We start from the raw sequence: 13342 nt of genomic DNA on the forward strand, positions 1-13342 counted from the left end.
TTGCAAGGACTCATGCGTGTAACTCCTGTGACTCAGGAGGTTGAAGCAGGAGGATCACAAGCGCAAGGCCAGCCTCAATTTAGTGAGACCTTGTCTCAAAATAAAAAAAAGAGCTGGGGATGTAGCTCAGTGGCAGAGTGTCCACAGATTCAATCCCTAGTACGTTTAAGGGGGGAGATAGATAGATAGAAAGAGGGGAGATAGATAGATAGATAGATAGATAGATAGATAGATAGATAGCGAGCTAGCTTGTTTCTACTGGCCCCTAGCAAGGGGTGTGCAGTATGAAGCTTCTCCAGCCCCCTCCTGTGACTGGAGCAGGGCAGGGGAGGGGCAGGGGGGTGAAATGAAAGCAGGAATGATTGGGAACCGCTGTCAGCTGCAGAAAAGACAAGAGGGTCTGGGAAGGACCCTCTACCCAAAGCCCCAAATCCTCCACACACCCCACATCCAGTGCAGGCCTGTGACCAGGATTCTGTGTGGGACCATTGCAGGGGGACAATTCTTTTAATGGTTCTTTAGACTCACCACTCAGTCTGATGAAGTGGGAGCAGGGACCAAACTGGGACAGGAGCTGGGTTGGGGACGGGGTGTGGCCGTAAATATCAACCTATCATCCATATGCTCCGTCCTCCTGCACCCAGAGCTCTCCACACGACCATCTGAGTCATAACCTCGCTATCCTCACAACCCTCCTGTGACTCTGCTGTTACGGCAGCCACATCCCACACCACATTCCCACCCTCACCATCACCAACCTCATCTGAGGCTAACAGACTTGAGACTCTTCCTCAATGTGTTTTCTGGCCCATACATCCTCAGGCGGTGGGGCAGACAACAGTGTCCCCTTTCAAGAGTCTGCGGCCCAACAGCACAAGACCTGAGGACATTTTCGTGTCTGTGCCAGACTCTGGAGCCTTGGGAGCCTGCAGGCGCCTTCAGCATGGGCGAGCAGTGTCTTCCAGCTGCTGCGACTCTCCTGGCTGGTAAGGGGGTAGGGACAAGGCAGGCTAGACTGTAAGGCCCTTGTCCCTACCCACTCACTTTGGGGGGTGGCAGGGGTGAGCCCCCCTGGCTCCCACATCAGGGCTGACCTTCCTTGTTCTTGTATGAGTCTACCTTGGCCAGCCCAGGGGATGCCAGGGAAGGGCCAGAGCCCAAGTCCCTAGTTCCCAGGCTTGGGGCTTCCTGAGAGCACTAGGAAGGAAGCACAGGTTCCTTCCACCTGAAGGAACCTGGTGCAGGGTAGGCCAGCATGGGGTTCAGTGCACACTTGTAGATAGGTGAGGGATTAATCCCCAGAGTTCAGAGGTGACCCCACATATGCACCCCTCATGTCCAGTCCCCAAGAACCATTCTGAGTGCTGGGAATGTGGTCAGGCCTGAGCCTTGGCCATGATGAAATGGGCAGCACTTCCAGCACCCTTGGGATGGGCCCCAGGAGTCATTTAAACAGAGCAGCCCAGAGCCCCAGGCCTCAGCTCCTGGGGAGCACTTGGGGCCCAGGGACCTTCCCTTAGGGAGGGGCCCTGCTATGGGGTGAAGTTGGGATGGGACGCAGAGAGAGGGACCCTTAGGGTGAGTCCCTTAACCTCTAGAATCCTTCCTGGGGGGCAGCAGGGCTGGCTGTCTGGTGGGCTAGCATCGGACATCTGGTGGGAGGTTATTTGCCTGGGGTAGCTTAGTGGTTTGGGGGCAAAGGTTAGCCAGGGTTTGGATCTCCCAGGCTCCTGAGGGAAGGGGAGATCCCAGGGGCTGTGGGCCAGCCCTGCCCCTACAGTGTCCCAACAGGGTCTCTCCTGTTTTGCAGCTTTCATGGTGGTCTCGGCTTCTGTCCTGCCCCTTCCTTCTGCTCACAAAGACTCTGGCCAGTCACCCTTGGCCCCTGGTGCATCTCATCTGCAAGTCAGCAAGAGGGCACTTCTGGCACTAGGCGTCCTGACAAAGACCTCTGATAACATCGTTTCCCTCCTTGGTGGGGAATTGGAAGCACCTGGGAAAAGGGCAGAAGCCCTCTCTCAGGGGGCAGCTGGGGGCCACAAGGCTCCTGGAAACTTGTCCTTGGATTCCTCCTCACACCAGCTGACCCCTATGGGAAAAACTGAGGTCTCGGGCAAGGCCACACCTGGCCCAGCATCATCATTACTGACTGAGTCCCAGTCAGAAGCCTTAGTGACTGAACCTGCAGACACGATGTTGGCCCCTGGAACTCGGAAGATTGCTGCCATGTTACAGTCGTGGGCTTCTCCTGTCCGTGGGACTGGGAAGAACTTCAAGATCCCTGGATCGTCTGTGACAGTCCAGGCTCCTGCCTCTGCAACCCTGGGGGCATCTGCCACCCCTAGACCAACTCAGGTGTCAGCTAGAGCACCCCTGGTCCCCACCACTCCTACACCCCAACGACCACCAGCCTGGCTCTCCGTCAGGCATACCCCCATTCCCAGTGTCCAGATGCCATCTGTCTCAACAGCAGGTTTCTTCAGGCCAGAAGCCTTCCCATCTCTGACATTGGCACCAAGGGGCCCAGGGAAGGCAGTGTCCTTGGTGTCCTTGGTGTCCCCAGGCCGACTTGAGTCTGCTGTGTCAATGGCTAACACACAGCCAGACACAGAGTCCCTTGCCCCTGCAGTTCCAGAGTTGTCAGGGCTGGACATGACCTCCCCTGCCCTTGTAGCAGGCTCAAGACTACCCCAAGCTGCTGTGGCTTCTGGCCTGGGGCCCAGTGGTCCCCTGGGGCCATTGCCCTCAGTATTGCAATTCTTCTCCCCACAGCCCTCAGCAGCACTGCCCCTGTCTCCCTCCCCATCAGCCATATCTTTGTCACTGTCACCTTCCCTGTCACCACCACCACCATCCCCAGTCCTGGCCCAGTTTCCTCCCTCACCACCAGAGCCAGAAGTCCTCCTCCGCGCTTGGAGTCTGCGCCAGTGCCTTCGACCCCAGATTCTCCCCTCACACCTGCCCTGCTACCCGCGACAGTTCCACAGCCAGCCACGCCTCAAGGGACAGTTCGGCCTGGGTGGAGAGTTTCTGCCAGCCCAGCCCCCACGACCACCCTCTCCGTCCCATCTTCCTCCAGTCTTCCCTCCGCTGCCCCTAGCACTGGCTCCCCCAGGGTCCCTGCAGGTGCTGACCACACCCAGCCTTACGCCTTGCCTCACCCTGGCCAGGCTGTCTCTTTGCAGGACTCAACATCCTCCGCCCCAGAACCCAGTTACATAACCCACTACGTGACCTTCAAGATCTCCAATGAAGCCTTCTCGGCTTCACAGTGGAACCCTGTGGCCCTGGAGCACCGGCTGCTGAATGAGCACGTCCACCATGAGGTGAGGCCACTGCTGGGTGCGGCGCGGAGGGGCGCGGAAGGGCACAGAGGGGCGCGGAGGGGCGCGGAGCTGTGTCCAGAGCACAAGCTCCCTGGGGGCAGCTGGGCGCAGAGCTGAGCTGGGAATGCCCCGTAAATCAATGAGAATCACCCCTGTGCTTCTTGGGGTGCAGGAGAGACATGTGGAGTAAGCGGTGGGCAGGAAGGGGGAGCCCAGGCAGAAATACCTCTGGGGAGTAGATGCAGGGAGAAAACATCCCCATTGCAGAGACCCTGCCACGGGAAATCAGAGGAGGCTTTTTTTTTTTTGGAGGGGGGGGGGCGGGTTATGGGGATTAACTGAGGGGCACTCACCCACTGAGCTGCATCCTCAGCCTTATTTTAAATTTTATTTAGAGACAGGGTCTCACTGAGTTGCTTAGCGCCTTGCTTTTCTGAGGCTGGCTTTGAACTCACGATCCTCCTGTCTCAGCCTCCCAGCCGCTGGGATTACAAGCGTGCACTACCGCACCCTGCTGGCTGACTTTTTTAAATTTTAAATATATAATGTTATTGTATTTATTTCATACTTTTATTTTATTTATTTATTTGTATGTGGTGCTAAGGATAGAACCCAATGCCTCACACATGCTAGGCAAGTACTCTACCATTGAGCTAGAAATGCAGGTCTGGCTGACTTTTTTCTTGGCCCAAAGCCTCATCAGAGACCTGTGGGGCCCTTATGCCCTGGCAAAGAAGGCACAGTTTCTGGACCCCAAACCAAATCCACCTGCCATGATTCTGGAACCACAGGCGTGAAGGTGCCTTGGTAGAGAGTGCCAGTTCTTGCCTGTCATCCAGGAGGAATTCTGAGTGTCCACTAGTTCACTGGTTCATGCCTCCATTCAACTAATTCATCTCTTCATATAACTCCTTGAGTGCTTACTATACTGAGTGCACCGTGGTCCTACCCTCAGGGAGCCTCCAGTCTGCAGGGGGAAAGAGACAGAAGGAATGCTTAAACAAATGTGAATGTGCTTACAATCACTATAAGCTACATGAAGAACAGACAGGCTAAGCCCATGGCCAGGGTCAGAGGGTTGCCCAGAGAAAACTTTCTGAGAGGGGGAAAATTTTTGAGAGTAGGGGCTATGCCAGGGATTGAACCCAGCAGTCTTAACCCTTGAGTCACATCCCTCTCCCTTTTTAAATAATTTTTATTTAGATACAGTCTTGTTGAGTTGCTTAGGGCCTCACTGAGTTGCATAGGGCATCGCTAAGTTGTTGAGGCTGGCTTTGAACTTGTGATCCCCCGGCCTCAGCCTCCTGAGCACTGGGATTACAGGTGTGTAAACCTGTAGACCTGGCTTCAGAGAGGAAATTTTTAAGTGGGGTAGAGATAAGGTAGTCAGATTAAACAGGGAAGGGCCTTGTAGGCAGAGGAAACAGTATATGAGGACCTCCAGATGGACAGGTGGTCAGAGATGGCACGGGGGCTCCATGGAGAGTGACTTGGGGCAGGAGTGGGAGAGAGAACAGGAGAAGGGACTGTAATACAGGCCAGAGAGCCTAGGTGGCAGCTTTGGAGTGCAGAGCCCAGGATGATTGGATTGGAGAGGGATTTTTCAAGAAAACCAATAGCAGAGAGGGAAGAGCCCAGGGAGGCATTTGCAGCTCCCTGGACAGGTTTTAGAGGTGATGGGCAGGTCTCTGGCCAAGCGTAGGGAACAGCTCGGGCAGGGCCCAGCAGGGCAGGGGGTCAGTGAGGAGGCCCCTGCAGAGGCCAGGTCAGGGATGATGGTGGTGGAGGGGAGGCTTGCCAGCCTCCACAGCTCTGTCTGTCCACAGCTGCAGTTCATCTACCACAGGGCCTTCCCCAGCTTCCAGGACGCCTGTATCCTGGAGTTCAGGTGAGTGCATTTGGCTCTCAGCCCCCCACCCAGCTGATCTATGCCTTCCAGCCACAGGGCACTCTTCCAGGCTACTCAGTCCCCCATCGCCCATTGTGTCCAGGAGCCACAGGGGCCAGGAAGAGACCCCACTGTGGTTCTGCCCCTGGTTGTGCTGTGTGACCTCAGATGGCCACCTGTCCACTGTGAGCCTGATTCCAGCTACAGGGTTTGGACAGGAATGCTGGACATTGTCTGGGCACAGTGGGAAGGCAGGGCAGCAAGAACAAGTCCCTTATTCCCAGGACAGAGTTTGCGAAGAGATGCCACTCCCCTAGGTGCTTTCTGATTCTGAGCATCCAGGGAAAGAGGATGCTGGGGTGATCGTGGCCGATTCAGCTGTGAACCAGTCGTGATTTCATGAGCGAGGCTGAGGATGTCCAAGTCGCCACAGCCCCACTTTAGTGAGCTCAGGGGCACCTAGAATCCCCTACACAAAGGAATTTAGAAGCTCAAATACTCTCAGTGATGGGGAGCTCACTATCTAGCCAGGCCAACGTCCTAGCTGGTTAGAAAGCTTACCCACTTAATGAACTGGAGTCCCCTTTGACTCCCCTGCCCTGGGCCTGAGCAGAACTTTTATCTCCCCACCCTTGAGATGGCTCAGGTAGTCAAGGGAAGGAAAAAAGTCATTCTGGATCTTGAGCCTACTTGTTTCCAGGCCTTTCTCTAACAGCTTCTTCAGACCCCTGCTGAGGCCAGCTGTCTCCATAGAACATGACCAGCTGGTTTATCCCACAGGCTTTCAGAAATTCCCCAGACGTGCTGGGAAAGGGGGCACATGCCTGTAATCCCAGTGACTCCTGAGGCTGAGGCAGGAGGATTGCAAGTTTGAGGTTGGCCTGGGAAACTTAGTGAGACCCTGATTCAAAATTTAATAAAGGGCTAGAGGATAGAGCTTTATGATCACGTGACCCTGGGTTCAATACCACCCTCCAAAACAAAAACAAAAAACCTCAGACCTCCCTGTCTCCAGAACTCCTGCTCCTTATGATGAAGCCAAAGATAGTTTTCTCAGTGTCATTCAGACTAGCATCCTGAGAGCTCAAAGCCAGCTGCAGCCTGGCCGGGTAACCCTGCCCCGGGCTTTGCCTGGGCAGGATTCACAGTGCTCTCATGAAAGCCACCTTGCTGTGGTGTCCAGGTGAACTTGCTTTCACTGAGCACCTGCTTTGTGCTCTCCTGATGGGGTCATTCAGGCTTCACCAGAGTCATCCAGAAAAGGGCTCATCATCCCCATTTGACTAAGGAGGACACTGAGGCCCAGAGGGGTGACAGGACCTGCTTCAAGTCATACAAGAAGACTTCTCTGTACAATCAATGGCTTCCCCTATAGACATCCCTCCCTCGGGACACTGGTCCCCGTCACCTCCTGGGGCCCCAGTGAAGACATGGCTCTGTCCACAGGCCTGGCTCTGGAGCTGTAAAGGCCTCCCTTGTGTTCGGGGGCAGGGCTCTGGGCCCCTCTGCCCGGGAAGTCCTCTGGATTTTGTACCGCCAAGTGAAGGCCTCCAGGGGCATGCTGGGGCACCTGTTCCTGGATGAGAGCAGCCTTGCTGCTTCCGGTGAGTCCTGCCTGTCCCCAGGCCTCTGTGCCAGGCCCACAGGGAGTGCCAGGAGGTGGTGGGAGAGGAGGCTCCCGGGGCCTCCCCAGCTCCCCCTGTGGCTTGCAGGGTCCCCCCTCACCGACTTAGCTCTGGAGACCATCTGCATCAGTTTCACGGCCATGAAGCCCTTCCTGCCCGAGCTCGTCCTGCCTGGTTCTGCTCCCTTTGTCCTGCTGGAAGACCAGATCCTCCACCTGGTGAGGTGGCTCTCCCCGTGTCTGGGGGCTGGCGCGCTTACCCTGCCTTCCTTGAAAACAGGTGCTGCGAAAACAGAGGCAGCACCCAGCGTGGCCCTGTGGGGGGTGGGCAGGGTCGGGTGGGGTTGTGAGGAGGACACAGCTCTTCAGGGGAACATGTGACCAGGCTCTGTGACCAGATACCCCAGCCCAGGAGGCCTTGTGCAAGGAGGCTCTCAGATCCTGCCCCACCCCGCCTGGGTCTCAGGAGAGACAGCTCCTGGCCAGCTCTGGAGATCATCCGGACACTGACCTCCAGGACTCCCTGCAGGTCACCCCTGTGGTGTCGAGATTCTACAAGGAGCATCCCCAGGAAGGCCCCCTGCTCCTTTTCAGGTGGGTCAGGTCCTGTTCCTGCCCACCCAGCCTGCTCTGCCCCTCTCTTGGGGGCTCCTCTCTGGAGTAGCAGGGGCAGCTCCATCCCTGACCCAGAGCTAGGACATGGAAGCATTGAGTTGGGGGCCACCCAGGGGAGGACTCTGTCCTGGTAGCTCCCTCTAGCCTCACGGAGCTCTGCCCTTGGAGGTAGGAAGCTCCCGCCTGAGGGTGTGCACATGGGTGCTTAATGCCTGCTTCTAGACGCCCATGCTGGCACAGAGCCCGTGACCCTGGCACTGTCCACTGTTCCTCCCTAGTAACGCAGACCAATGGGTGAGAGTGTCCATGGAGTACAAGTTCCAGAACTCTATCCCCACCCACCTTAGAGGCCTGGCCAATCACCTGGCTCACAGCATCATGGATCCCATCCTCCAGAAATCCAGCATTGTGGCCAATGGTGAGTCAGAGCAGGGTCCCTGTTGTCTCTGGTCAGCAGTGTCCTACCTCTTTAGGCCTCCTCATTCCCTTTCTGCAGGTGGGCAGAACTTCCTTTCAACAGCAAAGTTCAAGTGCCAGGGCCAAGGGAGAAAGCAGACATGGAGCGTTGGGTGGGGGAACTGGATAGAGGCGAGAAACTTGGGTGAGTGAGACAAGATGAGCAATTCCTTCGTTGTCCAGGATCTCAATGGATCCTAAGTGACAGGATCTGGGGGTGTGGATGTAGCTCAATGAGAGAGCATTTGCCAAGCATGCATGAGGACCTGGGTACCATCCCAGCACCACCAAAAACTAACGAGATCTGTCGCAAGTTAGGAGACAACTGCTCAGCTCAGCCCATCAGCAAGAAAGCTTATGTCCCCTTGAGCCCCTCCTATAGGGACATTTAGGCAGGCTTGTGCCATATAAAGAGATGGCCATTCATCACTCACACTGAGAGCGCTCTGGGTCCACTCCATGCACTCCAGCCACACAGACTGGAACTGCTCTTGTGAGGTTCCTCAGCCCAGAAAGTGCTGGAGCCTCTTGTGGCCTCTTGGGGGAGATCAGTGCTTCTCCTTCCAGTCCTGCCCTTGAGTCCCTCCAGAGAAGTTATCAGGTGCCAGTGGGCCCAGAGTGCAGACAGGTTGGCTTGGGACTCAGCTCTCCAGGGGCCAGAACCACTCCCCAGGGAGCCATCCCCCAGCATATGGGCAGCCTTCCTTTGCCAGTCTTCCCAACCGGCAGGACCCGTCACACCCCATTATCAGACAGCAGAGCACCCCCTGCCCTTGTGGAGAAGGCTGTGCTGTTGGTCTACCAGCCCCTCCACTGCCCCACCTGGGAAGCGCAAAAACTCTTTGCACTTCTCCCCCTGAGCGGGGACAGGTGAAAGAAAACCAGTCTCCTACTCTGCTTCTGGCGCCTCTCATTGGCCATTCCATGAGCTAGAGGGGTCACACTGTCCACCCCTGTGGTGAGGATACAGCCGTAGACAACAGTGAGCTTGGTCATGCTCCTGTGAAACCTTATTTATGGATATAGAAATGTGTGTATGTCACATAATTTTTATGTCATAAGATGCTCTACTTTTCCCACCACTTAAGAATGCAAAAGCTGTCCTGGTGAGAGGGCACACACCTGTGATCCCAACAATTTGGGAGTCTGAGGCAGGAGGATTGGAATTTTGAGACCAGCCTCAGCAACTTAGAAGGACCTAAGCAACTTGGTCAGATCCTGTCTCAAAATAAAAAAGGCGGGGGAGAGTAGCTCAATGGTTAAGCAATGTTGGGTTCAGTCCCCAGTACTGGAGGGGGGGGGCACCCTTAGCTCATGGGCCACACAAAAGCAGGGAGCTTTGGCTCTTGAACTGAAGTTTGCAGTAGGATTTGGGCATGTGGCCTGAGGCAGAATGTGGGTCCTGTCCCAGGATGCCTAGGAGACGAGGCCCCTGATAGATGTCACCCACACTCCACCTTTTACTCTAGGGGAGAAGGCAGAGCTGGTGCTGTATGAGATGTGGCTGCAGATCCTAGGCCAACCCTTCACCAAGGCCTTGAAGGACAAAACCAGCCCTGAGGCCCAGAAGCTTCGGCAGCAGCTAACGAGATGGGTGAAGTGGTGGGATGGAAGGAAGCAGGAAGAGGGAGGCGGGGGTGGGCGCTGGACCAGGCTTCAGCAGAGCTGTGACCCTCTTCCTCCTCTCCTGACCCTCAGCTGACCAGGGGGCTCAGGTCTCTGCAGAACTTTGGCCAAGTGGTGGTGGAGGAGTTCCAGTGAGTGCCTGGGAGCAGGAGGCTGGAAGAGAGGCCCTCCCCGAGTCATCCCAGGTTTCTCAGTGGCCTGAAGACTGTGGATCCTTCTTCTAGGCCAGAACCACTGACTGCCAAAGTAGGTGCCATCTTCTTTGGGGCCACACCAGCCCAGACCCTCATTCAGGACAGCGTGCATCAGGCCCTGTACATCCTGCAGAAAGATGAGGGCCTCCGGGTAGAGATGGTCACCCTAGCCCTCGGTCAGTGCCTCCCTACTTCCTGCAGGCCTCTTCCCTCTGCCCATGTCCTCCATCCATCTGCCTCCTCCCGTGGGCTCTCTGGCTTGCTGCCCCAGCCTTCCTTTTCTTCTTCTAGGTCTCAGCCCCCAGGCTCAGGCCCAGCCCTTCCTGCTCCCAGGAGTCCCCCAAGGTGCTCCCTGCTTCAGCCCTTCTGTTCCTGCAGCATCTTCTGGGCCAGGCACCTGACCTGAGATTCTCTGTGGGCTGGACCTCGCCTTCCCAGGGCAGGGAGGATGGGGACCCGCCCAGCCCCTGCTTTCCTGCTCTCTGCTGCAGGCACCCGCAGCTCCGGAGCCTCCTGTCAGCCTGGCACCCCCAGCTCCGCGCTCCTCATCCTGAACCTCCTGCTTGTCACACTCATCCTTTTCCTGGCAAGTATCTGGCTGGGCAGGGGCTCCTTCCTGGAGGGCAGACTGAGCCTTTGGGCTCAGAGCTCACTTTCTAACTGAACCTAGGGTCCCCTCATGTGCCAGATAGAGCTGGGTTTTCAGCCAGGGGCCTGGGCTTGACCCCTTGACCCCACCCTTCTTTACAGCCCCAGGTGTTGAAGTAGAAGGCCCGGTTCACAGTGTCCAGCCTGGGGGACCAAAGCATGCACTAATAGTAGCTACACTGCAAGGCACAGAGGCCCTCTCAGCCAGGCAGGGGGAGCACAGCTCCCTGAAAGCCCTGAGGTGCTTACACTGGGGATGGGACGGTCCCGAAGCCTGGCTCCCATGAGCAGTCCCCAGGCACCGTTGCTGCAGTGCCTAGGTGGGGAGGTCAATACACCAGCCATGCCCCTGCCCTATCCAGGCAGAGGCCCAGGGGTGGTCCAGCAGACTCCTCCAAAAAACCGCTTACCTCCAGTTCATTCCTAGATGCCAGGAACAGAACTTAGGGCTACAGGAGGCCAGGAGAAACAATAGAGAAATGGAGATGTGAGGAGAGGGTCTTGCTTCCCTCCACCCGAGGACCCCATCGATGGCACCACAAGTCCCTGTAAAAGGCCCCAACTCAGCTTCCCTTGCTCTCCTGCCCATCCTTCCCCTCTACGCAGGGCCAGGACATGGAGGGCTTGTTAGCACAAAATGACCGAGCTGGGTGCAGACTTCACGGATCAGCAAAGCCTTTATTCAGCAATGGTGTCAGGCATCTGGTGGATGCACTTTCCTGATGAGAAATGAGCCATGGGCCAGAGGAGGACTCTGTGCTTATATATGTTATGCTGAGAAGTAACTTAATTATTGACAGAGCGTGTCAGTTTGGGCACTCAGGAAACAGATTGTGAGAATGTGACATTTGTTTTACTGGGCAATATTTTTACTTGGAGAAGATGGAGGGTCTGGGGTCAGCATTCAGTGCTTATCTCTTTCCCTCCAGGGTCCCATTTTCCTGTCACTGGGAAAGGATTTATTTGGGGAAGGATCAATACTTTGGCTTCCTCCAGGGACTGCCATTCTAGGCTGGCTGGATGTCCTGTCACTGGGAGAGGATCAGTGTTATCAGCGTGTTGCCTTCTCCCTCACTCTCTCTTCCCAGGCCACATGAGTCTGGGATTTGTCATTTTCCATATCTTACAGGACTGCTGCCCTGTTCTGGGAGCCTCCAGTTCCTGACTCCAGGCTTTTCCCTCTCTTCTCACCAGGTGACCCCTCATGACATCCTCCCCTCACTGAAAACCAAACTCCAGGCCTCTCCCTGCCTCATCTTATCCAGGCTCCACAGACAATGCCTCAGACCTGTGAAGAGCAGCCAGGGCTCCAGCATCTCCCAGAAACCCAGAGAGGAAAGCCCAGGGTCACACCACAAGAGGGCGTCTTCCCTCCTGGGACTCCCAAAGACTGGACTCTCAGGGCCTGGGCAGAGGTGGGGATGGGAAAGCAATCCCCTGTCACCTTGCTGGGAGGCCAGCTGAGCTTTAACCCCAGGCACCCCCTTGCCTCATCCCATGATGCATAAAGTCTGGGAAACATTTGCTTTTGATTCTGTGCTCTTGTGGGGCCAGGTACCTCCCACCTCTCCAAGCAGCAGGCGTCCTGCTAACTACAGACTTGGAAGTCAAGGGCACAAGCCTCTCTGGAGCACACACAGCTAGACCAGGAAAGCACAAGGATGTAGGCTCAGTGATGGTGTCTATCTGCCAGGCCCGCAGCCACCTCTCACTCTACCAGGATAGGAACCGGGCTCATAGGAGGACTGGGAGCAGGTACTCACACAAACGGTGTAAACAGGGATGTCCGGAAGAAGGGGCAAGGATCCAGTCCTGTGTGTACATGTCCCCAGTGTCCCTGGAGAGGGGGGCCATGAGGGCCAGGCCCTGAGGATTTCCCAGCATCTCAGGGAATGAAACATGGTGGGAACAGCAGCCCTGCGTGCCTCTCATAGCACTTTGCAGGTCACCTTCATTCACAGGAGGTGGGTCAGCATCTCAGCCAGGTGAGTGCAACACACTTGTAATCCCAGCAGCTTGGGAGGGTGAAGCAGGAAGATAGTGAGTTCAAAGCCAGTCTCAGCAACCTAGGGTCTCACTGAGTTGCTTAGGACCTTTCTGTCTCTAAATAAAATACAAAATGGGGCTGGGGATGTGGCTCAGTGTTTAAGTGCCCCTGGGTTCAATCCCTGGTACTGAGAAAAAAAAAAAAAAACAGGAAAGTGGACAGGGCTGGAGGTATTCATATCTGCAAGAAGCTCGACTCATGTTTTTGGGGTATAGAAAAGTTAGGAAACAGACTTCTGTTTGGTATAAAAAATTGCCTTTAATCCTAAGGAGTCTAGAGGCTGAAGCAGGAGGATTGCAAGTTCAAAGCCAGCCTCAGCACTTAGTGAGGCCCTAAGCAATTCTGTGAGACCCTGTTTCTAAATAAAATGTAAAATAGGGCTGGGGATGTGGCTCAGTGGTTAAGCACCCTGGGTTCAATCTCTGGTACCCAAAAAAAAAAAAAGGTTGGAGTTGGGGGGATGAGGATGTAGCTCAGTGGTAGAGAACTTGCCTAGAATATGTGAAGCCCTGTGTTCAATCTCCAGGACTAAAAAAAAAAAAAAAAAAAAAAAAATTGCTTTTAGTTTTAGACATGAGTTTGCAGCATCCTTATTGTGGGGAGGGAGGAGGGCTTGCAGGAAGAGGAAGTGGGGGCAGAAGACTGACTCTCAGAGCTAGGTAGCCTCAGGCTAGAGGGCTTGGGCAATGGGGCTAACGTGAGGCCCACCTGCCACAAAGAATCAGAGGCATTGAGAGGTAGATCTGCCAGAGAGGATGCGGAGTCTCAGTGGCAAACCAGACTCCGAGCAGGCCGCCCAGGCTAGGGAAGTCTTGGACCAGGACTGACCTCAGCAGCCTCTTGCTGGCCAGGGACTAAGGATGTGGAGGGGAAAGCAGGTTTGGTGGTCCCCTGGTGGAACATCAGGATAGGCAGAAG

General features: G+C 55.5%; 1 protein-coding gene across 1 annotated transcript; it reads left to right on the forward strand.

The window, feature by feature from the left end:
* Positions 1-864: 864 nt before the first annotated feature.
* LOC107137571 (taste receptor cell protein 1) lies at positions 865-10407 on the forward strand. The gene is given in 12 exon segments (XM_048793204.1): positions 865-986; positions 1811-3153; positions 3156-3326; positions 5153-5214; positions 6661-6818; positions 6927-7057; positions 7368-7432; positions 7732-7871; positions 9379-9503; positions 9608-9666; positions 9760-9905; positions 10221-10407. Coding segments are annotated over 12 exon segments (2616 nt in total). The 5' UTR covers positions 865-943; the 3' UTR covers positions 10394-10407.
* Positions 10408-13342: the final 2935 nt, after the last annotated feature.

This window comes from Marmota marmota, unplaced genomic scaffold, assembly GCF_001458135.2.
Source record: "Marmota marmota marmota unplaced genomic scaffold, marMar, whole genome shotgun sequence".
Classification (NCBI taxonomy): Eukaryota; Metazoa; Chordata; class Mammalia; order Rodentia; family Sciuridae; genus Marmota; species Marmota marmota.